The following is a 24,099-nucleotide window of genomic DNA, read 5'->3' on the forward strand; positions in this document are numbered from 1 at the left end:
TTTGCCTGAATTCTACAAAGTGATGACAAGTTTGGGTCAAAAGCATTCACTCTTATTCATTCAACAAACATTCACTGGATACCTCCTCTAGTCAGGGCGTGTACTAGGATCTTATTCATAAAGATGAGTAAGACAAGTCCCTGCCCCTGGCCAGGATGCTCACAGCCCCTCTGGGTGGGTACAGATAAGCAGATTGCCATCAGTAATGTGTGTACCCTAGGAGGAGTATACTCTGCGAGTGTGGAAGCAAGAAGTCACATTCTGTCCCAAGAAGGCAGGGATAGGGGAGGAAGGTGGAGTTGCTAAAAAATCATTTTAACCTCTCACAGCACACTTATTTGGCAGTAACCTCTGCAAATAGGAGTGAATACCTGTGATATCTGATAGATTCTACCTTCACAAGTTAGGGTTGGCAGCATCTCTACCTGGAGGCTTGGTATTCTTGGTGGCCTCACTGCAATGAGCATAGGTTGCCACTAGGTGGCAGTAAGCACTTTGGTTACATGGCCCCCACAGCCGGGAGTGCTCTGTGCTTGACCCGAAATTGACTGTACCCTCTATCCGATTTAGGGCTTCCCGGATAGCTCAGTTGGTAAAGAATCAGCCTGCAATGTCTAGATCAGGAAGATCTGCTGGAAAAGGGACAGGCTACCCACTCCAGTATTCTTGGGCTTCCCTTGTGGCGCAGCTGGTAAACAATCTGCCTGCAATGCAGGAGACCTGGATTTGATCCCTGGGTTGGGAAGATCGCCTGGAGAAGGAAAAGGCTATCTACTGCATTATGGCCTGGAGAATTCCATGGACTGTATGGTCCATAGGGCTGCAAAGAGTCAGACACGACTGAGCGACTTTCACTTCACTTAGGTCACTTCTATCCATTTTAAATAGCTAAAAAGGCAAATATTAAATTCCTGAATCTAGATTTGCCTTTTAAAGACTAATATTACAGCAAAAGAAATATATCCCGTACCTTTCTCACTAATTCCAGTTGAGCCAGTTAATCCCTATTAATCTTGGTGGGACCTTGATTCGAGATGGCTACCTAACTTCTCAGCGCTTTGGTTTTCTATTCTGAATATCGGAGATATTAGTAGTGCCTACTTTGCGTGGTAGAAACTAGTAAACGGTCAATAAAAGTTAGTAATCATCCCCAAAGTTTATGGATGCTTCTCCCCATCTGAAATCCTTTCCTGCATTTTGTTTCCAGGAAAACTGATTTCTAGATACCCTTGGGATGCCTTTCCCCCCGACTTCTCTGTCCAGGCCAAAGATAATTTAGACACTGACTTTGGGCTATCAGAGTTTATTCAACCCCCTGTGGGGCTCCTGATTAGTTGTGAGCTCAGTGTGCCCTCTCCTCTGAGGCTCCCTAATTCCTCTCCTTCACCCAGCAAAAGCAGAGCAAAGGTGGGGGTGTTAAGTGAGATACCCAAGCTCTTGCCAATCAGAAGGAAAGCAGTATTGGGGGAGAAGGGAGGAGAATCTTCCCATCACCTGTTATCAGTTACTTGTTAACTAGTAACCAGTTAATCAGTACTTGTGCCAGGACAAGATTTATTTTCTTAGAGGCCTGTTTCTTTTCACAGAATACTTTGAACAAAATTTAAATAAGGCTCTTGAGAACAAATTTGAAGTGGTTTCATGACCATGAAAGGAAGGAACAACAGGACAAAGAAATAATAAAAATTGTTATGATGTTAAACAGGACTTGAATACTTTAACAAGCAGACATCTATGAAGAGCTACATGACCAATTTATGTGAACACAATCCATGTATTCACAAGCTTAGGGAAGGAGCTCAGGACTTCAATGCAATCAGGTCTTGAATCCTGGTGATCAGGGAAGGCTTCCTGTAGGGCAGCATTAATTAGAACCAGTATGTCAAGAAGTATTTGTTGAGTAGCTACTGTGTGTCAGGTCCTGGGTTTAGTAGATAGGAAGGTAAGTTATTCTCAGGAAAGGTGAAAAATCACTCATTTGTTTATCCTGTTGACGAATATTCACTGTGCAGTGCCACTGGGAATATAATCATTTACATGATAGATGTATTATCAGGGAAGACAGAAAAAAGATTTCTGATAGGTGAAGGTGAAATAAACAAAATGAAGAGTGTCAAGATGGGGCTGGGATGAGCCTATCTTCCCTAGCAGGGATCAGTAAAGGTCTCTCTGAGGAGGGAAGGTTTAAGCTGAAACCGAAAGGGTAAGAAGGAGCCAGGCATTTAAAAAGTGAGAGAAAAGGGAACAGTACTTGCAAAGTACTGTTTAAATCATTGAAACATTTCATGTGTTTTAATCATTTCAAGATGGGTGTGACTGGAACACAGCAGGCTGGAATAAGAGTGAAAGATAAAGTTGGAGGGGCATCCAGGAACCAGACTGTGCAAGGTCTTAGGAAGATTCAATTTTACCTTCAAGTACAAAGGGAAACCACTGAGAGGGAGTACGGGACACACATAGTCATCTGGTAAATGGATGGGGGCAGAGCAGGGTGGGCAATGACACCAGCCAGGTGCTCTTTTCCGTGGGGAAGTGGCCATGAGCTCACAGGAATGGTGTTCCGTACAGCTGAGTGCAAGGTGCATGGATTGGTAGGTGTGGGAGCCACTGAAGACCATTTTAGCCAATTTTCAAGTCCTGCTGAGTACAAAGCCAAGGCCAACTTCTGAGCAAAGAAGAGACTTTAGAGCTGGGTTTCAGAAAAAAGCCTTCTGAGGGAGGAAATCATGTTTGGTTTCAGTATTTTACAAGTTGTTCCACTGGCAGATAAAGGATGGATTAAGGCTTGGACTGGGAGTGGGAGGTGCTGGAGAAGTTGTGGAAAGAAAAGAGGAAAACTGTGGGGCCAAGGACAGATCCAACAAGGCTGTGGTTTCTTGGACAGTAGATATTTCAGGCTCATTCAGGGTAGGGTCTCTCAAAAGGATGAGACATCTAAGGCTGCAAGAATAAAGAGTGGCTGATAGTTTTTATCAAGCCAAGGCTTGGACAAGACACTTTAGGTTTCCGAGAGTCAGTTTCCCTGTGGATTTGTGAGATGAGATGAAGGAGGGAGAGTGGCCAGAGGCTAGATTCATTTGTGATCTGCCCAAGCTAGGATATCTGTTATCCTGGATGACCAGATTGTGGTGAGGGGAACTGTGTCATCCCGAGGGCTCTGCTGGTTATGGGGAAGGCAAGGCCCCAGGATGCCAGATGAGGGGTGGTTCACGTCTGGTTTCAGTCCAGTTTCGCTGTGTTCAGACCTTCAGTTCAGTTCAGTCGCTCGGTCGTGTCCGACTCTTTGTGACCCCATGAATTGCAACACGCCAGGCCTCCCTGTCCATCACCAACTCCCGGAGTTCACTCAGACTCACGTCCATCGAGTCGGTGATGCCATCCAGCCATCTCATCCTCTGTCGTCCCCTTCTCCTCCTACCCCCAATCCCTCCCAGCATCAGAGTTTTTTCCAATGAGTCAACTCTTCACATGAGGTGGCCAAAGTACTGGAGTTTCAGCTTTAGCATCATTCCTTCCAAAGAACACTCAGGACCGATCTCCTTTAGAATGGACTGGTTGGATCTCCTTGCAATCCAAGGGACTCTCAAGAGTCTTCTCCAACACCACAGTTCAGACCTTAACAGCCATCAAAGCGCCTGGTCATCTGCAGCAGCGCTGTGCGGTCGGCAAGCGGCTGGGATTGTATCCCCAGCGAACAGGCAAGGAAATCGAGGCTCAGCGAGGCGCAGGAACCTTGTAGCGGGACGTAGCTCCTTAGTACCACCGTGCGCTTGGCATCCTAAGCCCGAGCCTTCGCCGCACACCGACCAGCCAGGCTGAAAACGACAACTCCCAGAATGCTAGTCGGAGAGGGGCCGGAACCGGAAGTGGAGTCGGAGGCGGGACTTGGTGAGTGCCGCTTCCGCCGCGGGAGGAGACTGGTTCAGGTACGTAAGGCGTTTGTTTGTGGGAGGAATCGGGGATGAGGGTCCGGCCTCTGATAGCCGCCTCCTTTGACCGTGTGGCAGAAGCCTGGGAAGCAGGCGCTCGCCCTGCAGTTGTGTGGAGCCAAACTCTTGATGATGTTCCTTTCTGCTTCCCGTCGCTTTCGCAGCCTGTGGGCCATACGGGGCCTACGTCGGGGTACTCTTCGAGCTTGGGTTCAGTGTGTTCTAGTGCTCAAGGTGCCAGAGGAGGAGAGCCGACTTTGGTAGCTAAAACCTAGAATGAAAAACTAAGAGAAGAGTTCAGAGGCTGGTCCATCACTTAGCGCCCAGGGATATATTCATCAGGTGGAACATGGGTTAGAAAAGTTCTGAGGCCTCCGTCAACTCAGAAATGGGGGTGGAGTGGAGGATTTATTAATTCAGCAAGTCTTTACTGAGCGTCTGTTACGTACGAAGCCTGTTTTCAGGCATAGGGGATATAGTGAACAATACAAACATAACACTTATAGGAGTGGGGACGTTCAGACCAAAAAATAAGTAAGATGTGTGCCATGTTGGATAGGGAAAATTGGAATGTAGTGAGAAAGGTAGTAGTCATATAATTATCCAGGGGAAGAGGATTGAGGTAGAAAAAACAGCAAGTGCAAAGACCCTAAGGTGCTATATCCTTAAGTATATTTAAGAAACATAAATATAGCAAGTATTGGTCAACAGCAAGTAGACCAGATAGTTCAGACAACAGTAGATGATCAATAACAATCAGTGTAGGCCATTGTAAGTGTTCAGGAAAATAACCAATAAGCAATCTATAATAGGAATAGAAGAGAGTTTTATTCTAGCCAAATTGAGGAGTGTAGCATGGGAGACATAAATTCAGGAAGCACCTGAAGTGTGTTCCACCAGACAACAAAATGGGAGAACCTTATATAGGTAAAAACTGCAAGGTTACAGTTAGTTACATGAGTTACTTGTCATGAATTATAATTGGAGCTGGCAAGAAATAAGGGTGATTATTAGTAAGGATTGGTTAAGGTCTGAAATGGTTGCATAGTTATGAAAGGAGATCTTGAGACTGTAGGGTTGCAGCTGGCTGGTGTTATTCTGAATATGACTGATAGTGTCCTTGGGGGTCTGGTACAGTTCAAAGAAAGTTCAAGTTCTCAGTGGTGCAGAGACTTGTCTGCAACCAGATCTTCAGTGGCCACCCAATTCCATTTTTGTCTGCCTGAACTCTTACTCCATTTTATTTTATTTTTATTTTATTTTTTTTTGTTGTTGTTGTTCTTCAATTTTATTTTATTTTTAAACTTTACATAATTGTATTAGTTTTGCCAAATATCAAAATGAATCCGCCACAGGTATACATGTGTTCCCCATCCTGAACCCTCCTCCTTCCTCCCTCCCCATCCATTTTAATTTCAATGGATCATTACAGAGATTTACTTTTTCAAAGATACACATTTCCTATTATGTTGGTAGCACACTGGACTCAGAGGAGTAGTCATGAGCAATGGTTATAGCATTCTTAGTTTGCCACTTGGCTGTAGACTAGAGCACTTCTTTTACATATCTTCCTCAGGGATTTTGAACACCACTTTGAAATTATTACACTAGTTAAGTGTGCTGTACAGTGATTCTTCGTATTTTTCTACCTCAGCTCTTCTGATGGATATTACCCATTTCCTCTGTGACTATGGCTTTCTGCTGCAGTAATATGTAAGTCAGAGGAGGAAATATGTAGATTTGAAAAGTGAATTCTGATACATCACCAGCACCTTAGAATCCTTGGTGGGATTTGGGCTGCTCTTTACCATAATTTTTGGCCAGCTCTAAACCTTCCAGGGTGTTTCTAGTACAGGACTTTGCATAGCATAGGTGCTTAGTAAATATTTGCTAAAAGAATGGTTTTGAAAATAAATGGAAACGTAATGGGATAGGTAGGTTTTACCATCTCTGTGTCTCACCCTCAACTCATGCATGCATTCCAAAGAAAATGAACTGATGTCACTGCATCAGTGAATAATTATTGCTTGGAGGTGTCAGGAGTCATGCCTGTCTTCTAAACAGGAAATTTGGCTTCCTTACTACTGAAAGGTTTCTGCGCTTACATATTTCTCAAGAAGACACACATGCTTTTCTCTGTGTTAGTATTTTACACACTTTAACACTATTTGTCACTTGGATATAGGGAAATACTTCTGCAAGTATAATAGTTCCTTTTTCTAATCTGAGTGACAAGGACAGAGGACTAAACGCATGGACTGGAAATTGGAAGGGAGTGCTCAGAAAACAGAGTCACGGGTGCTGCAGGAGCAGGAAATCACCCTGGACGACCCAGGTGAAGATGGCGTCTCTGAGAGCTTCCAGCTTCTACAGGTTGATGTGGGATGTGAGCATTGGGAACAAGAGGCCCTGCCCACAGGCGGTGCAGCGTGGTGCTCGGTGAGTGGAACGAGTTGCCAGGTCACAGGCTTTGAGATGATGGAATGTCCCAGAGGCCCCTATTTCAAGGATAGATCCTGGTAACGAGAAGATTGGGAGTGAGTTAGGTGTATTCCAAGGGATGAGTTTCATGTTACCTGGTTTAAGGTTTAATTTCATTTGGATCATCGAAAAAGTTAAGTTCAAGAGGAATCTTTGTATACCTCAGAAAGGTCAGGAAATCTCAACCCTGTTCCTAATAAATTTACTGTGACCTTGGGCATGCCACTTCTCTTTTCTGGGGTTCTGCTTTCTCTAAACACAGTCTAGGCCATTTTTGTTTTTAAGACTAACACCGCTTTTCTCTCCTAATCCTATATCTAAATTTGAAAAATAAGTAACTATTTCTAATATTCATTTTCCTTTTTGGTGCTTATGAAGTTTTCAAACAATTTTGTTTTCTGGATAACATAAGAAAAATGTCCAAAGAAAGCAGAGACACTGGGAAAAGATAGTTGCGGCAAAGAAGAGTAAAAGAAAACAAGAAAAAGAAAGACGAAAAGCCAACCGTGTAGAAAATTCAGGTAACAGTAAATTAGATTGTTTGTGTAATTATTAGTATATTTATTTCTTAGCAAACTGATACCTGCTTGTTCCTGGAAGAGTGGGGATATTGTTTTTAAGTAAAAACATCTGGGAGATATGACCTATTGTTCTATTTTGTCGGGAATCAGAGTATCAAAGAAAGCAAAATTTGAGACTGCCTTTCACATATAAGTAGTCTAGTGCATATATGTGTTTATAAGCTCAGAAGTAGAAGGAATGATACTAACAACAGCTAATGTTTATTCAGGACTATGTACTAGGTTCATTGCTAAGAATTTTACCTGGTTTACCATAAGGGGACTTTTATTATCCTCATTTTCTCAGCAAAGAGATTGAGGCTCAAAGCAGTTAAATAACATGCCCAAGATCATATAGGTAATAAATGAACAAACTGAACTCTGCCTTAGATCCAGCAGTGTGTTCAGAGCACTGACTTCACTGTTCTGCGATACCTACGCTGCCTAATGAATGAAGACCTTGTATGAGCTTCCAGTTTCTCTTCTTATGCAAAAGTACTCACCTGGCTGGGGACATTTAGTTCTTACTGAATAATATTTTTCTGCTTTTCCACTTTTATTCCTTTCTGGTATTTCTTACCCTAGGCATCTACCCGCAGCACAGCAAACGTTTTCTGAGATCCATAATCAAGGAAAGACTTTTGGAAGCCAAGCACTCAGGCCCAAGACTCTGTATCGATTTGAGTATGACTAACCACATGTCTAAGAAGGTAAAGCATCCACTGAACTCTGAATGTCTGCTCACATGAGAGAGGTTCAGGTGGGAGCAGCTTTTACAAAGAGCATGGCCAGCTCCAGTCTCTAGGATTCTCTAGAAATCCAGGAAATGTGCTTAGTTATGGCTACTCAGTTCCAAGAGGGCTATTGTAAATAGGAAGAGAATAGACATCCTTTGGTTTAGTTTAAGATTTTTTGCCTTATATTCTGTTTTAAACCCAATGCATTTGCCACTGTGTTCATGGTGTCCCAAGTCTAGAAGGAGCCTTTCAGGTGTAATTCTCCAGGGAAATCTTTGGCTTTCTGCTAGGGAGAGGAATGTTTGCCTGGTTGCATGTTGTGGGGAGATTACCTGGTGGGAGGTCTTTCTACACTGTAGGTGTTTTGTAAAGCCCTGTTGGTGAAGGATGGCTTTTCACCCTAGGACTCTGGGGGTGGCTGAACATACAACACTCCACACCAGACAGATAAGATTGATAACCGTTTATTGGTCACATGTACTTATCCGGAAAGGAGCATGATACTGCACAACATTTGGGCCACATGGGATTGCGTTCGGGAACAGGATAAATAGCCAGGGGTCATAGGGGGCAGACTTTATAGGTTTCTGCAGGAAGATTGATTGATTTGTTGGAATAATGCTGTGGGTTGGCAGGAGCATTGAAACCCATTAAGATGCCCTGGAGGAGGGCATGGCAACCTACTCCAGTATTCTTGCCTGGAGAATCCCATGGACAGTGGAGCCTGCGACACAGTCCATGGGGTCGCAGCTAGTCAGACATGACAGAAGGGACTTAGCACACATGCATGCATTCAGGGATAAACAGGAGCCCTTTATCAGAGGAATCCCTTTGATAGAAAAGAATTGTTTAGCTTGTGCACCTTATCAGTGGCAGCAGAATTTGGAGAGGAACTTGCAGCTTAGCCCTTCACAGCCCTCATTTTCACCAGATAACAAAGTGGCACACAATATTGGACCTTGCTTTTGGGCCTTATACCTTAAAACGCATCTTTGTTTCCCATCGTCCCTGTTGTACGTGCTCGTGTCTCCATGTTTTTCAGAGAAATTAGGATCTGAGATTCTTCCAGGAAACCTCTAACTATAGCCCACTGAAAAGGTCAACCAAGAATTTTCTGTTTGTATTCATTGAGATATCAGATTAAATCAAAGCCTAAGGTTTTTTTTGTGTGTTTTTATTTTTTCCTGTACTGAACCAAGTCAGGCCAGATTGTGAAATTACCTTTCTATAAGGGTTATGTCTCTGAATCAGGATGGAAAGTTAAAAATTCCAAACCTATGACATTTCCTGGAGTTAGGGAGAATGTGCCAAGTTTACCTGAGGGAGTATAAAAATGCCTATACAGTAATCTAACCTCTTTTTAATAAATAGTAAATATCACATGGTAAGCTTTTTGATAAAAGCTAAAAGAGAAATAGAGTTACAAATACAGAAAACAAACTTACAGTTACCATGGGGTAAAGGGAGGGGCAAGGATAAATTGGGAGTTTGGGATTGACATATACACACTACTATGTATAAAATAGATAACTAATAAGGACCTACTGTCGGAGAAGGCAATGGCACCCCACTCCCAGTACTCTTGCCTGGAAAATCCCATGGATGGAGGAGCCTGGTAGGCTACAGTCCATGGGGTCGCTAAGAGTCGGACACGACTGAGCGACTTCACTTTCACTTTTCACTTTCATGAGTTGGAGAAGGAAATGGCAACCCACTCCAGTGTTCTTGCCTGGAGAATCCCAGGGACGGGGGAGCCTGCTGGGCTTCCGTCTATGGGGTCGCACAGAGTCGGACATGACTGAAGCAACTTAGCAGCAGTAGCATCAGCAAGGACCTACTGTATAGCGTAGGGAACTCTACTCAATATCTTGTAATGGCCTATATGGGAAAAGAGTCTAGAAAAGAGTGGGTTTAGGTATAAATGATTCACTTTGCTGTACACCTGAAACTTAATACAATATTGGACGTCAGCTATACTTCAATAGAAGTTTTTTAAAAAGCTAAAATAAATATATATACACATGTATATATATGTATGTATTAGCCAGTCCAGAAGGAGGGAGAGGTCTTAGTTTTTTCATTAACTGACTATTTCTGGGCTGGTATCATTACCTTAACTTTCATCTATAAGGTATGATGCCATGGGATGTAACACAAGTGAATACATATGTGTACGCACTTGTGGAGTAAAAGGGGCCATTGTATTTCATGAGCTTTCCCAGAGTCGTATTCAGTGAACTTACTCAGTAACCATTTGTTGATAATGAATTTAGAAAGAGTGGGCATGTTACTACCCTAAGTTATCCTTACTTTGAAGGAATTAAGTAGACTGGCTGGACAGATCCGAAGGTTGTATGGTTCCAATAAGAAAGCTGACAGGCCATTTTGGATCTACCTCACTGGGTTCACCACAGACAGCCCCCTGTATGAAGAGTGTTTGAGGATGAATGATGGATTTTCCAGTTATCTGGTAAGCCTTATTTTGCATATTATTTGAATTGTCATTTGAAAAGTAGGTTGGAGGAGATAATAGTAAGTTTTTTAACTTTTTCATATTTTGATGTAAAAAAAATTTTATATAATTTATATTTTTTCACTATTACAGTCTTAAAAAATTTAGAACCTCTCATCAGTTCTTATATTTAAAAATTTTCATCCTTCCCACTGCATTGGAAAACTAGTATTACCAGTATCTAGGGCTGTATTTTGTATCTGGTGTATTTTATACTAGACTGCATTCCAGGAATGTTTTAGGGAAATGCCATGACTCCTTGTTCTTAAAGTGCAGAATTTGGAAACATGAGTTTTGAGGGGAAGAGAGAATCCTTATGGAAGTAATATGGATTTAAGGTGAGTTTTAGGGAGTATTAAGTTACTTTCAGTACTTTGCTTAGGATCTCTTAAATGTAGACATTGGTATACAGGCAGGAATCTATAGATCAGTGCCTAAGAAGTGACTCTAAAAGTGCCCTTGTGTGTTTGCATCGTGTAGCTGAGACTGAGTAGTGTGACCTTTCCCAGGGAGGTCCTCAGAGGCCCCAGGTGTGAAAAGTGCCGTTTGCATTGCTGCACAGTTAGTCATGGTGCTGTTAGCTTCATATCCCTCCTGTAATGCGCCAGTCCCAGCTTTATTTCTCTGTACATGTTTTGTGATTCCTGCATATGAGCCAGACAGATCCACTCTAAGGCCCATGTAGTTCAGCCCTCTTGCTTTCCTGTCTTCGTGCTTTTCTTAGATGATTCCCTCCAGTTTGAATACCTTTTCCTTTTGTCTGTGTCAGTCTCACCTCTTTTCAGAAACCCAGTTCCAGCATTCCCTTCACTACAAGGTCGTTGCTGGTGCTGTCATTCTCGCTCTGTAGTCCCAGGGCATGCTCCCTGTGTGTCTGTTAGGGCCTCATTACCACTTTCTGTCTCATTTTGTAAGGTTGAATGTATGTGCCTTTCTACTTCTGCTCCCCAACTGAGCCCGTTCTGAGAACAGGTTGTCAGACATGTATCCCCCTGATGCATCTGGAGCCAGGCCTGATAGAAACCACTGCATGCTCTGTAAGTAACTGGGTGCTGCAGTGTGGGCTGTGTCTTAACCTAGTTAACACTACATTGGATTGTTCACATTTTTCAGCTAGACAGAACAGAAGAAGACTGCTTTAGTTTATTTCCTCTGGAAACCCTTGTGTACCTGACTCCGGACTCAGAACATGGTATGTTCTTTATGCATTCATTGCTTCTTAGCCCTTTATTTCATTATTCCTGGTGTCAGAATTTGTTAAAGCCACCCATGGTGTATCCAAGGTAAAAAAGGAATGAACATTAATTGCACACCTCTTATGGATAGAGACCTCACTGGATACATTGTATTTGTCCTGCCATGTGTACAAAGCTGCACAGATTTAGGGTCTCCATCCTCAGTTGGACCTTGTGAGCTACTTGGTAATCCTCCTGAGTTTTCCTGGTCACCTCCTTGCATTGACTCTTTTTGGATCAATGTTAGATAAATATTTTTTTCCCTGAAAATTATCTCTTTCACATAATTTTCAGTTTTATTAAGTTGATCTCAGTAGTTGTCTTCTAATTATTTTATATTTCTCTGAAATTTTGCCTCCTTTCTGAATCCTAATGGTGATCTGAGTCTGCCTATCTGATTAGATATGCCAGTGGTTTATCTATTTAATTGAACTTTCCAGGGGATTAGCAAATCTACTCTTTTCATTTCCTATTTCATTAAATTTCTACTTTTTATCATTAATAAATTCTTTCCTTTTACAATCTTTGGATTTAGAAATTATAAAACAGATTAATCTTAATGGCCTTTATTTTTTCATTAGCTCTTGAAAATGTTGATATAAACAAAGTTTACATCCTTGGTGGACTTGTGGATGAAAGCATTCAGAAGGTAAGTGTACATTTTAGGCCTGACAACTGCATTTTGAAAAATGAAGCTTTATTTTAGAGGCACCTGCCCTGTCGTAATCTCACCCAAAAGACGTGAGAATCCAGAAGGAGTAGGAAGAAAGAGCCTACTCTATCTAGGTTGACCCTCCTACTTGCCAAATTCCCTCTCTTCTCATCACCAATGTTAACAATCCTGATACCTGACAGAATCCAGTCAGGGACTAGAGTGGGGAGTCTTTGGTAATTACGTAAATAGCCATTATTGAATTCCTTTCTTCTTTTCTTGTCTTCAGTTCTGTAGGGATTACTCTGATCTTGACAAAGGAGTTTGTTTTAAAAAAAAAAAAAATGGTTGGCTGTACCAGATCTTAATTGTGGCACATGAGATCTTTAGTTGTGGCGCGTGAGATCTAGTGCCCTGACCAGGGCTCACACCCAGGCCCCCTGCATTGGGAGCCAGGAGTCTTAACCACTGGACTGCCAGGCAAGTTCCTACCAGGGAAGCTTTCAACATTCTTACCAACTATTTGTTCTTTGTTGAAAGAGTAGTTTGTTCCTTCTTGGATCATCTTCCCTGTTGACAGATGTCTTACCCATAATCTCAACCGCAGTAGAATTGTCCAGGTTTCTTTTGTTGAATTTGAATTTTATGAGAATAATTGGAGTTTTGAAACACTTCTATTATACAAATATTTGTTGAGATAATTTTTTATGCTTAATAATTAGGATATTCTGTAGATGTAAATAATGATATAATGGTTAAAATGTATAAAAAGGAGCACAGCGAAAAATAAGTCTATCTCTCATCTTTGTCGCCCAGCGTCTGCAGTGTGAGGCAGCCATGGTTTTCTTGTGTATCTCTTGATATATTCTGTGACCACACAAGTATGTGTTTATGGGTTTATGGGCATATTAAATTAATCTATTTGTTCATGTATGAGAGTGTATTTTTTCATATGTATGTGAGATACATACACATATTTAACACAAATGATATTTAACTGTATTGCATTTATTCTAAAAAAAGTCAGTGTTCCACGACTCCATGACAGTCTTAAAATCTGGACCGGAGGTAGGGGTAGGGCAGGGCTGTAAAGAATGTCAGCTAATAAATGCGAAGCGGATGATAGAATTGAAAAGTCGTCATTATGCCACTCCCAGTGTAATCACTGATTCAGGGAACTGACTGAAAGGTTGTGAGGGAACTAACTCTTCATGTGGTCTCAAAGTACCAGCCCACAGATTAGAAAGGCAAAAGTGTACCCTTAAAATGGAGTGATCTGGAGTTCACCATCTTAACAAATGATCAAACAGAATCCCCAGTGGTGGCAAGTACCTCCTTATGATGGAATCTCACCTGTGATGTATTCTTACTAGAAAATGTTTAAACTGAATTTAATCATCAACAGACCTAGGATGTGAGACATTCTATAAGACAACTGGACCAGACTTTCAAAGAAGTCAGTGTAATGAAAACTGATATGGCTATGGGGGCTGTTTTAGGTTAAAAAGATTAAAAAGACAGAACAGCAAAGTGCAGTCTCCCGCAGCAGAGTGACAGCCCCTTTTTTGAAGCATACAGTTCTAGAGGGCCAGTGAGCAGTGTGTAATATATAGATGCACAAATGTAACACACTGTCTTCTTTGTTTTCCACCAACATTTAAACTGAAAAATAACTGGTACGAAGATTTGTCAAAGGTATAGAACTTTCTGGTTGCTACTTAAGAGTTTGGCTCCTTCACTGCTGCTGCTGCTAAGTTGCTTCAGTTGTGTCCGACTCTGTGTGATGCCATAAATGGCAGCCCACCAGGCTCCTCTGTCCCTTGGATTCTCCAGGCAAGAACACTGGAGTGGGTTGCCATTTACTTTTCCAATCCATGCTAAGTCGCTTCAGTCATGTCCGACTCTGCAACCCTATGGATAGCGCCCACCAGGCTCCTCCGTCCACAGCATTCTCTATGCAAGAATACTGGGGTGGGTTGCCATTTCCTCCATCACAGAAATATGCTAAGAACAACATTTATTCAAGGGGAATCATTTTATCTTTAAATGTTCAGAGAACAGAAACTAGACTGTAAACTCCTTCAGGGAAGCATCCAAGTCTCCTCCTATGTACTCTAGTTCAAATTAATTATAAAGTAATGGAGTAGACTTTAATAATCACAGCTCATATATGCAAGAGGTTGTTAACTTTCAAAGAAGTCCTTTGAGTAGCTGTACCTTTATTTCATCCAAATTGCATCACTTAAAACATTTTTGGAAGGTCTTTCTTGGAACCGTGTTTCATGTGAATCTGAGAGGCTAGTAGTCCAGTGTCAGAAGAAGGAAGGTGCTAGGCCTGCTCTATGCTGTTCCAGTTCTTTAGACCACACCCACAGTGGTCAGTCAATATGGGATGGTAAATGAAAAGACATTGACAAGCTAGAACAAGTTCAGAAGAGGTTGACCTGAATAATGAAGGGACTCAAAACTAAATCATGGTCAAGGAAAAGTTGACAGAACTGAGACTGTCAGCCTGGAGATGAGAGGATTCATAGGGCATGATCCCTGCCTTTAAGTATCTGAATGGCTGTCCTGTGGAAGGGCCATTTGACTTGCCTGGTATGGCTCTGGAGGAAAAGAACTAGAACAAATGACCAGAAGTCTCAGAGGAAATAGAAAATGTGCCTCAATATCAAGATTTCCTATTAACTGCTACTATCAGAATTGGAATGGGTTACTCCAGGACGCATGAACTCCCTGTCACAAGAGTTGTCCATTTAAAGCCAGAGGCCACCTGGGAACGAGGTCATAGAGAATAGACAAACATTGAATGGGTGGTTGAAGTGGAATAGTTGACTATCAAGGTCCCTTTCAAACCTGAGTATGCTAATTTTCTCAGTAATCTAAAACTTTAATCCTGAGATTCTAAATATGTAGATGACTTTCCTGGATCTTCTTAAAAGGTAGTGAGTATAATTTAAACTCAGTCCATGACTCAGGGACATCTTTAAGGGACATTAATAACTGTACTGTAATGCTAAATGGCCTCAGTACTCTGAAGCTAAATGACCTTGGATTGTTGGATTTTTTTGAGTTCTGTCTCCTTTTTGTAGTTTTCAGAACCTTGCCTTTTCATCGGGCTGTATCGGGCTGTATGTTCTTATACCTTAATGCTGTCTTGTTACAAGTGGTGTAATTAACTTGAATCCCGTCTCCTCATTTCTAATTTGCTGCTACCAGTTGGTGATGGCTGACAACTCCAGATATCCAGAATTGGATCTTACTGAATTCGGGCCAGTAATGTTCTCTGGTTGATTAGACTGCTTGGATTTTTGGATGCAGATTGTGACTGCAGATATGCCTCTTTTTACTTCCTTCCTTCTTGGTTGTATTGATAAGTAGCAGCAAGTAGAAGCTAGCAGATAAATGGCTTCCAAATAAGTGAGTTATTGCTGCATAAGCCATTTCTTACTTGCCAGAAATACTCATTATCTGTAGTTTCTTCCTTTCTATTTTTTTAATACACTTATTTAATTATGATTACAGATGTAAATGGTAAATGGGAATTCTCACAATTTGCTCTGCTGCATATTATATTGAGAATAACTTCATGTATTATTTTTATAAGAAAAATGTTTGTGATTTACAGAAGGTGACATTTCAGAAGGCCCAAGAACACTCTGTTAGGACTGCCCGCTTACCAATCCAGGAATATATGGTTAAATGCCAGAATGGGAAGAACTATCATTCAGAGATACTGACCATCAATCAAGGTACTGCTCACATGGCCCATGCTTAATATATGTTAGTTATGCTACTGCTTCTTTACATTGTATTTAAGTATAAATGGTCCTTGAAGCAGCCTCCCATGTGACTAATGTGCTTGGACTTTATTGTATGCACTTTGTGACAGGTATCCTGGCCTCTCAGAGGCATTTTGCATTTTCTTCCTATTCCCAACTGTGTTACAGATGGTTGAAATTGTTTCTTTGTCCTAGTATGCCATGCCTTCAGCCTGTCACCGAACAGTGAATTCCTGCTTGTCCTTCATGATTCTGTTCACAGGCATCTTGGCTGCTCCCTTCCCCTTCAGGCCATGTCAGGCCCCTCTGTTGTGTTCCCATTGTACTGTGTCCCTCTCTGCTGCAGCATTGTCCATTCACAGGCCTGTATCTCTCAGTGTAGGTTGAGATCCTTGTAGGTAAGCAGGGCCTTTGTCTTTGCCTGTCTCCCCAGGAGACATATGTGGTACCATATGTGGTGGAGTAGATTTGTTGATTGAAATATTCCAGAACACTTTTTTCCTTGTTAGTCATATACTAATGCTCTTTTTTCCTCTGTGTGGTCCCTTTGTTTTCCGTTTACCCTTCTAACAGTGTTTGATATCCTGTCTACTTACTTTGAGACTCAAAACTGGCCTGAAGCATTGAAGAAAGGAGTTTCTTCCAGAAAAGGCTATGTTCTCCAGAACTCAGTGGAATGATGGAGAGCCTAAGGAGGCAGCTGCAGGAGGTGAAGTTGCTGGAGTTGTCTTGACCAAAGAGCAGAGCAGAAAATGGTGGTTGTACTCATTGGCCCTTACTTGACATCTTGGCTGTTCACTGGGATGAAGAGGGACCACATTTTATGCTCTTTTGTATCTCCCATAGTGCCTCACAGGAAGTGCCCAGATATATGTTGACTAACTAGAAAGTTTACATAACAATGAATTAGCCCTAAGACTACATGGCTTTGGATGTTAATTCATCTTCTGTACATCTATTTGTAAAATAGCTACTCTTAAGAATAGCTTAAATAATCAAGTAAGAATTGTTCTATCAAGAGTTAAATTTTCACTGCACAGGCATCATAAAGTTGCATGACTTTGTCCAGCCATCTCAAACATGCTGATTTTCCCCAGCTCAGTAATATGCTATACAGACTTTGCAGGGTCAGCCTGTCCTAACAGCCCTGCTTTAAGCCCCCATAGCATTTTGTTCCATCTGTGGCTCCTACTTTGTCTCCCCTATTCTGAGTATGGGCAGTGAGTGTTTCTCTCTTCCTAATAGTAGCCTTGTAACAATTTGGTGCAGTATCTTTGTATCCTTATGAGCTTTGTACCAACTAGATTCTTCATATAAACTTGTGATTAACAGGTCAAATTGAAAAGCACACAGTATTTTAAGTCTAACTTGAAGAGACAGAAAATACATTGCATCTGACACAAGTATGTTGCTGCTGCTGCTAAGTCGCTTCAGTCGTGTCTGACTCTGTGCGACCCCTTGGACGGCAGCCCACCAGGCTCCCCCGTCCCTGGGATTCTCCAGGCAAGAACACTGGAGTGCGTTGCCATTTCCTTCTCCAATGCATGAAAGTGAAGTTGCTCAGTCATGTCCGACTCTTAGTGACCCCATGGACTGCAGCCTACCAGGCTCCTCCATCCATGGGATTTTCCAGGCAAGAGTACTGGAGTGGGGTGCCATTGCCTTCTCCGACAAGTACATTAGGTAACCTAAATCTCAGCGATCCCTTTTTTTCATGTCCTAGTCAGGTAGAGTTACTTCAGTTACTCTAGCCAGTTTGGGTTAGTAGTAAACTTGTTAATTTAGCTGCTAGCAAGTTCAGAAAATGTATTCTGTATCTTAGAAGAACCAAAAGGTTACTTTTCTGCTCTCTCCCCTTTCATAATTTAAGTTCCTCAAGAGCTGTGATCACTTGATACATTTTATCAGTGTCTTTTTACTACTTACAAATGGCCCAGTCTTCAGGAAACATCATTAGGAATACATAATGCTCCTTGGTCTTTATCAACTTACTGAATGTGTTCTATAATCTCTGTCATCAGAAAGAACCTATGGATAGGCTTCAGGGGTCTGTAACTAGGTCTCTTAACAGAAGCACTGACCTGGATCATCTGTCAGGCTTCATTTTCACCTTTAAAGGCTTTGCTTAAAATGCAAATTTCCTGACTCCATCACAAACCTCTGCTGTTTTTTTTCAAAACCCACAGGTAGTTTTTTGTTTGGCTTCCCAGAAATGATTTTAACAAAGTAAGATCTGGCTAGACTTGGAGTCAGAGACCTTCATCATAGTGTTATCTATAGAACAATAAAAAACTACACATATCTAAAATATCCTATAACATGAAAATGAAATATTCTACAACTATTGAATTTTTAATAGCAGTCACAAAATATATTACATGTTGTTTGAAGTGGACAAAGTATATAATGAAGTGGTATATAGAGTATAATCCTGTAGTTCCAGTTTGAAAAACACATTCACATATAGTAGTTGAGAATGTAGGCCAAGTTAATCCATGCCTCAGTTTCTTCAACTAAAAAGTTAAATGTTTTTGCAGTTACTAAGTGAATTAATCCATGCAAAATACTTGGAACCAGTAATTGTTAGCTGCTACATACTCATGCACTAAATAGTGGGATTACAGGTGGTTTTTGTTTGCTTTATATTTTTTTTATGTATTCTGCATGTTCTTTGGTGAACATATCTTACTATCAGAAAATAATTTTATCTTAATGCTCACTTCCACTTGCAGAAGCTACACTCTAGCAAAGTAACAGTTCAGTTCAGTCACTCAGTCGTGTCTGACTCTTTGCAACCCCATGAATTGCAGCACGCCAGGCCTCCCTGTCCATCACCAACTCCCGGAGTTCACTCAGACTCACATCCATCGAGTCAGTGATGCCATCCAGCCATCTCTACCTCTGTCGTCCCCTTCTCCTCCTGCCCCCAATCCCTCCCAGCATCAGTCTTTCCCAATGAGTCAACTCTTCGCATGAGGTGGCCAAAGTAACAGTTAACATCAAATAAACCGTAACAGTAACTGTAGTAAACTTTATTGTAAAAAAACAAAAAACTACATCATGGCTTCATTTTTCATTTTTCTCACCCATAAGAATTTGGGTGGCAACGAGTAACTTTTTTATAAAAATATTTTATTTAGGACTGTAATAGACATTATGTACATTCACATCTTGTCTCCTGAAAATTTAATGTGGAATTCACCTGAGAACCTTTTCCCCAGGAAACCCAGTCTCTTGGTTCAGCTGACCCATAAAAAAACCCACATAGGTCCTTCAGCTCTCTGCCAATCTGGAGAAGATTTGTTTTCTTTGATCTGCTGTCATGTGTTCACAAGCTTCTAAAATGTTTGCCAAAATCAGAGTCTGCTGAATGGTTTTTGCCTTAACCCATATTCTTCCATTCATTCCAAATACTATCTCCAAGGGGTAGAGTTTTCCCACTTCTTGTAGGATTTCGCACTCTGGAGCTAACAGCCTGGTGAGGACGGGAAAGAAAACAAAACTTTAATAAGTGGCAGGGTGTGCCTTGACTTTACTTCAGGGGACTCTTCTTCTGGGCAGTTCTCCCCAGTCACTCAAAGCTCCACCAACATCATTGCAAAACAACAGGGCACATGAAAACATCTGCTCCCCCTTTTCTTCCAAGAAGCTTTATAACTTACAGGTATACCAGAGGTCACAATGGTGGGCTATCCTCTACAAAGAAACCAATCTCCCTATGCCACCAACTTCACAAAAAAATACATAAAGTTCTTCCTGCACATTGTCAGAGCACCTTAATTCTAGACTTGAGAACTGTAGCTTTTTTTATTGTCTCTGGTGCTAACAGAACAGTTTAACCTTGTTTTCCTGACCATGTAAATTCTTTGGTATTGAATTCAATACTTGGAGAAGAGTGTTGACTCTTTGAAACCACAAAATGTTGCTTGGTTAATAACATGCTTCTTTAAATGTCTTGAACTAATTCTGCAAATCTGCAAAATAAGTACCAAAGAGAGATATACAAGATAGCTGTGACCCTCAGCTTTAGGAGTAAAGCCGTTTAACAGGGCATAGCTTTGGGTAGGTAAAGATCTAAACCTAACAAAGAGAATCTGCCTCTGGGAACTATTAAAAGGACAGTAAAGCAGGAGCCTTTTGTGAATGTCTGCATAAGTCTGAGGGTCGCATCACTCTAGCTTAATTTGGCTCCCATTATAAGAGAAATATGATGATTTTGTACAATAATAAATTGCATCTGTATTCAAGTAACGTAGAAGGGGAAAGGCCAGTTTTCACATTTGGTCTGAGTATATATAAGGAACAACTGACATACCAGCAGAGAAGTCCAGATTCCATATCAATACAGAAACTATAATGACAAATATGTCTGAATTTTATGTATTCACATTGTGAGGATGGGGCTAAATGCAAGAGTTTACAACTGTGCTAAAATGGATACTGATTTTTAACTTCGAAGAAATACAGCCATTGTTATAGCCAAAGATTAGTCAGCTTTCTAAGGAGGTATAATATAAAAGACAACAGGAAAGCTGGAAAGCATCAGACTTACTTTCTAATTAAGCCCAAAGTGACTTTAAAAAGCAGACCATCCTGTCCAATCACACCCATTCCATTGGCTCGTCCACAGCTGTCAATACAGACCATCTCTGGTTCCATATCTTTATTAGCAACCACAAACTGGCCATAGATGAGATCTCCAACCTACAATGATAATTAAAAAAACATCATTTCCTCTCAGCAAACTATGCTATGCTGCTAAGTCGCTTCAGTCGTGTCGGACTCTGTGCGACCCCATAGACGGCAGCCCACCAGGCTCCCCCCTCCCTGGGATTCTCTAGGCCAGAACACTGGAGTGGGTTGCCATTTCCTTCTCCAATGCATGAAAGTGAAACAAAGTGAAGTCGCTCAGTCGTGTCCGACTCCTAGCGACCCCATGGACTGCAGTCTACCAGGCTCCTCCGTCCATGGGATTTTCCAGGCAAGAGTACTGGAGTGGGTGCCACTGCCTTCTCCGAAACTATGCTATAGGTGCTGCTATTGGCTGATGACATCAATGCCAGTCATCTGCAATTCTGTGGCTAAATGACAGACTACACTCCAGGATTCTCACAGTCCCGCTGGAGTTGCGTCCTAAAAGAAGGCAATTAAAGTGTGTACCCTCATCCTTCCCTTGTCAGAAAATCCCCAGACTGGGAGCCTCAGCAAAGCCAGAGTGCCCACTGGGGTTACACTGTCAACTACAGTAGCCACTACTCACATGTAGTTATTTAAACTTACATTTAATTAAAATGATGTACTTAAAATGCAGTTTTTCAGTTGCATTAGCCACATTTCAAATGCTCAATAGCCATGTGTGACTTAGTGGCTCCCATAATACTCAGTGCATACGTAAAACGCAAGCATCACCACAGCGTTTTATTGCACAGCACTGCTTTAGGGAACTACACAAGAAACAACGCCTGGCATGCAAATTATTCAAAGCAAAACAACACTGGCAATTCATTGACTGTTCTCCATACAATAATTGCTTTAAAAGCCTCAAGAGTTGAACTTCAAAATGACAAAAACTATGGAAATGAAGAGTAAACTTGTTCCATTAAGTACCAACAACTGCTGGTGACTCAAGGAACTAGAGAGAACATTCTCTGCCTTTTAGAAGCATTTAGTTTCAGAGGGCAGTGGGGATATATATGTAAACAAACTTCATTCACAGCTGAATCCAGTAAGTAAGAAAAATGACTGAAAATTAGGGATGTTTTTACAGAGGGGTAGTGGTGCTCAGCCTGGGTCTTGAAAGACCAGAATGTGTTCCACAGGTTGAGAAGAGGATAAAGCAATCCAGACAGAGGGAACAGCATAAACAAAGGTATAGGAGCAGGAGATTATGAATTCAGTGGTACTCTTAAATAGTTCAGTGTAATTCAGGCAGGGCCACATGGAGATATAATTATGGATGACGGAAGACCTCTGGAAATAGTAATAGGTAGGTTTTGAAGAACTTTTTCTTTTGCAGAAAGGGGTATGAGAGGCTGTCAGCTCTTAAAAGCCTGGATGAAGGGGCAGAAGTGTACAGGCAGGATGTTACTAAGGAGATCACTGATTTAAGTCCAGTCAAAGAGACAGCCAAGGCCTGAACTTGCTAAGTGGAGATAAAGTGGTGGACATGTGGCAAATCAGAGAGACTCGATATGAGGGATGAGTGAGAAAAGGCAAAGAAACCTCCAAATTTCTGGCTTGGATGGACAGGAAGAGTGTGGCCATGCCAACTGAAAAGCCCAAGTTGAAACCTGAAGTAGCAAGACTGCTCCTCTTGTCAGCTGCAAAATGGGATTGTTGGGAAACAGTGATGTAACTGAAGCTGTGAGATATAAGTCCCAGGACCACATCCAGGAAAGATGGATGAGTGATATGGCAATTTACACCACCGTTCCTTCCTTCCTCCCCTAAGCCTCTGGCTTACTTCTTTGCCCAGTGTATATGGATATAACAAATAACAGATATAACCTTTCAATTCAGCAGAGATGAAAACATCCCCCAACATAGCAAATGTAAACTAAGTATGTGGCTTTGGTCCCAGAGGTGGAGCATCTGAAAGAACTCTTGAAGCCTGGAGTGATTACAAAGATGCTCCAAGATCATCCAATAGCACTAGGAAAATAAGACAGTTCCGGTAGCCTTCTGGATATATGAGTGTTTAGGAAATGGATATTTGCTACTTTTGAAACCAAAGGTCCTGTCATTACCTGCACATTAGGTCTGTTTCTTTTAGTTGCACCTTCAAATGCCAAGTAAGACAGGGAAGCTGGCTCACTCCCTCCAACATCAACTTTGAATATGTCTCCAGACTTAGCTGTCACTATGCCAATCACATGGTCTCCTTTCACCGGGACATACTACAAAAAATGAGAGAACAACCATAAATGACAATCATTTTTAAGACATCTTCAACAAGTCCTCAGCAGTTGTTATGTTTATCATTTAAATATTTAGAAAATATTTTAAAACCCATGTTTACAAATCAATACAAACCTTACAACAAACCTGATCATGTGTCACTCTCCCTAAAAGAAAACCAATCACATGATAAACTCAGATTTCCAGCTTCTAACAGTATTCATTTAAGTCTGTATCATCTTATCTCTTCTGAATCATTATCAGAAACTCCCTAGCTTTTGTTTGCAAGAGTCCAGTGATACAGGGGTCCTCACAACCAAGCAAGGCCATTCTGTTGTTAGTTTCTTCCTATGTGAAATGTCTTACTTATTCTAAGAGAAACTGAACTCCCTGTGACATCCACTCACTGAACCTGATTCGATTCTTTGGAACCCCGAAAGGCAAGTCTGCCGCTACCTGACCTATGGGGATCTGAAGACAATGACCACGTCTCACAGTCTTTATCCTCTTATGCGCCCTTATATTCCCAGGCTCATTTCTTTCCTGGTCGCCCATCTAGGGCCACGTTCCAGCTGTTCACGGTCCCTCTAAAGGAATTGTAGAAGTAAGCACAAGACTCCAGTGGTTCTTGGCTAGCCTTATCAGAGGAAGGCTCCAGGGCCCCTTCCGTGCTTCCTAAGAGTATCCTCAGCCTTCTCCCGGCCGGACAACCCCTCCGGAGTCCCAGCTTACCCGCTTCTGCTGCGAGTCCACCCAGTAAACGCCACCGCCGCTGCCACTGCCAGGTTCCTTGTGACGGAGCCGGCCGCACTTGGTGACCAGCAGTCGGTCTCCGCAGCGCCGCAAGCCTGGGCCGCACACCACGCGTCCCCGGGAGCGCGCTGCGGCGTTTAGGCGCAGCGGTCGCTCCCCTGCACCTCCTGGGCCGTCTCCGTCCTCCTGATCTGGCAGCAGCAGCTCCTCGCCCGGCAGCACCACTTGATCTAGCACCGTCCGTGCTGCCCGCGCCCTGCAGCCAGCCAGGGACTCCGCTGGAACACCCGCTGCTTCGGCCATCACGGGCGTCACTATACACAGTTTCCGGCTTCCGGCTCCGCGACCAATCGCCAGCCCTCCCAAGACTTTCCGTTTCCGGCAGCACAGACTTGTGGGACTTGAACCTGTTTTCCAAAGTCCGATCGCGCTGGTCGGCGGGTTCCTTAATGATGGCTATGATTCTGTCTTTAGCTGGCCGCCCATCCAGCAGTCTGTTCGCAGGTCCGCAGGAGAAACGCGTAGCTTGAGTTAGTCGCGGAGCCTCCTCTCCCGGTGTCT

The 24,099-nt window shown here is 42.2% G+C and overlaps 2 protein-coding genes across 6 annotated transcripts; one reads left to right on the plus strand and one right to left on the minus strand.

Annotated features, from left to right (window-relative positions):
• The first annotated feature begins 3,804 nt into the window (after positions 1-3,804).
• Positions 3,805-17,233, plus strand: TRMT10B (tRNA methyltransferase 10B). Of its 5 annotated transcripts, none has more exons than XM_055578566.1 (9): positions 3,805-3,926; positions 6,115-6,368; positions 6,823-6,931; positions 7,556-7,680; positions 10,025-10,177; positions 11,333-11,411; positions 12,036-12,103; positions 15,735-15,858; positions 16,462-17,233. In XM_055578566.1, exons 2-9 carry the CDS (start codon positions 6,183-6,185, stop codon positions 16,566-16,568), a joined length of 951 nt encoding a protein of 316 aa, XP_055434541.1. In that variant the 5' UTR covers positions 3,805-3,926; positions 6,115-6,182; the 3' UTR covers positions 16,569-17,233. The 5 variants fall into 5 exon arrangements, with proteins under 5 accessions (XP_055434541.1, XP_055434544.1, XP_055434543.1 ...); XM_055578569.1 differs by having other exon boundaries at positions 3,835-3,926; positions 6,166-6,368; XM_055578568.1 differs by having other exon boundaries at positions 3,842-3,926; positions 6,159-6,368.
• A 1,666-nt stretch (positions 17,234-18,899) lies between these two features.
• On the minus strand, positions 18,900-24,099 carry EXOSC3 (exosome component 3). The gene is made up of 4 exons (XM_055578584.1): positions 23,518-24,099; positions 22,635-22,784; positions 20,441-20,592; positions 18,900-19,363 (listed from the first exon to the last, which is right to left on the minus strand). Exons 1-4 carry the CDS (start codon positions 23,839-23,841, stop codon positions 19,162-19,164), a joined length of 828 nt encoding a protein of 275 aa, XP_055434559.1. The 5' UTR covers positions 23,842-24,099; the 3' UTR covers positions 18,900-19,161.

The sequence above is a fragment of the Bubalus kerabau genome, chromosome 4, assembly GCF_029407905.1.
Source record: "Bubalus kerabau isolate K-KA32 ecotype Philippines breed swamp buffalo chromosome 4, PCC_UOA_SB_1v2, whole genome shotgun sequence".
In the NCBI taxonomy this organism is placed as follows: Eukaryota; Metazoa; Chordata; class Mammalia; order Artiodactyla; family Bovidae; genus Bubalus; species Bubalus kerabau.

What these genes read in the sequence shown, in the direction of transcription:
- TRMT10B (XM_055578566.1), top strand. Translation starts at nt 6,183, where the DNA reads ATGGACTGGAAATTGGAAGGGAGTGCTCAGAAAACAGAGTCACGGGTG. An exon ending in CTAACCACATGTCTAAGAAG is followed by an intron (nt 7,681 to 10,024) that starts GTAAAGCATCCA and finishes CTTACTTTGAAG; the next exon opens with GAATTAAGTAGACTGGCTGG. An exon ending in ATGGATTTTCCAGTTATCTG is followed by an intron (nt 10,178 to 11,332) that starts GTAAGCCTTATT and finishes CACATTTTTCAG; the next exon opens with CTAGACAGAACAGAAGAAGA.
- EXOSC3 (XM_055578584.1), bottom strand. Translation starts at nt 23,841, where the DNA reads ATGGCCGAAGCAGCGGGTGTTCCAGCGGAGTCCCTGGCTGGCTGCAGG. An exon ending in GAAACAGACCTAATGTGCAG is followed by an intron (nt 20,593 to 22,634) that starts GTAATGACAGGA and finishes TTATCATTGTAG; the next exon opens with GTTGGAGATCTCATCTATGG. An exon ending in ACTTTGGGCTTAATTAGAAA is followed by an intron (nt 19,364 to 20,440) that starts GTAAGTCTGATG and finishes CGTCCTCACCAG; the next exon opens with GCTGTTAGCTCCAGAGTGCG.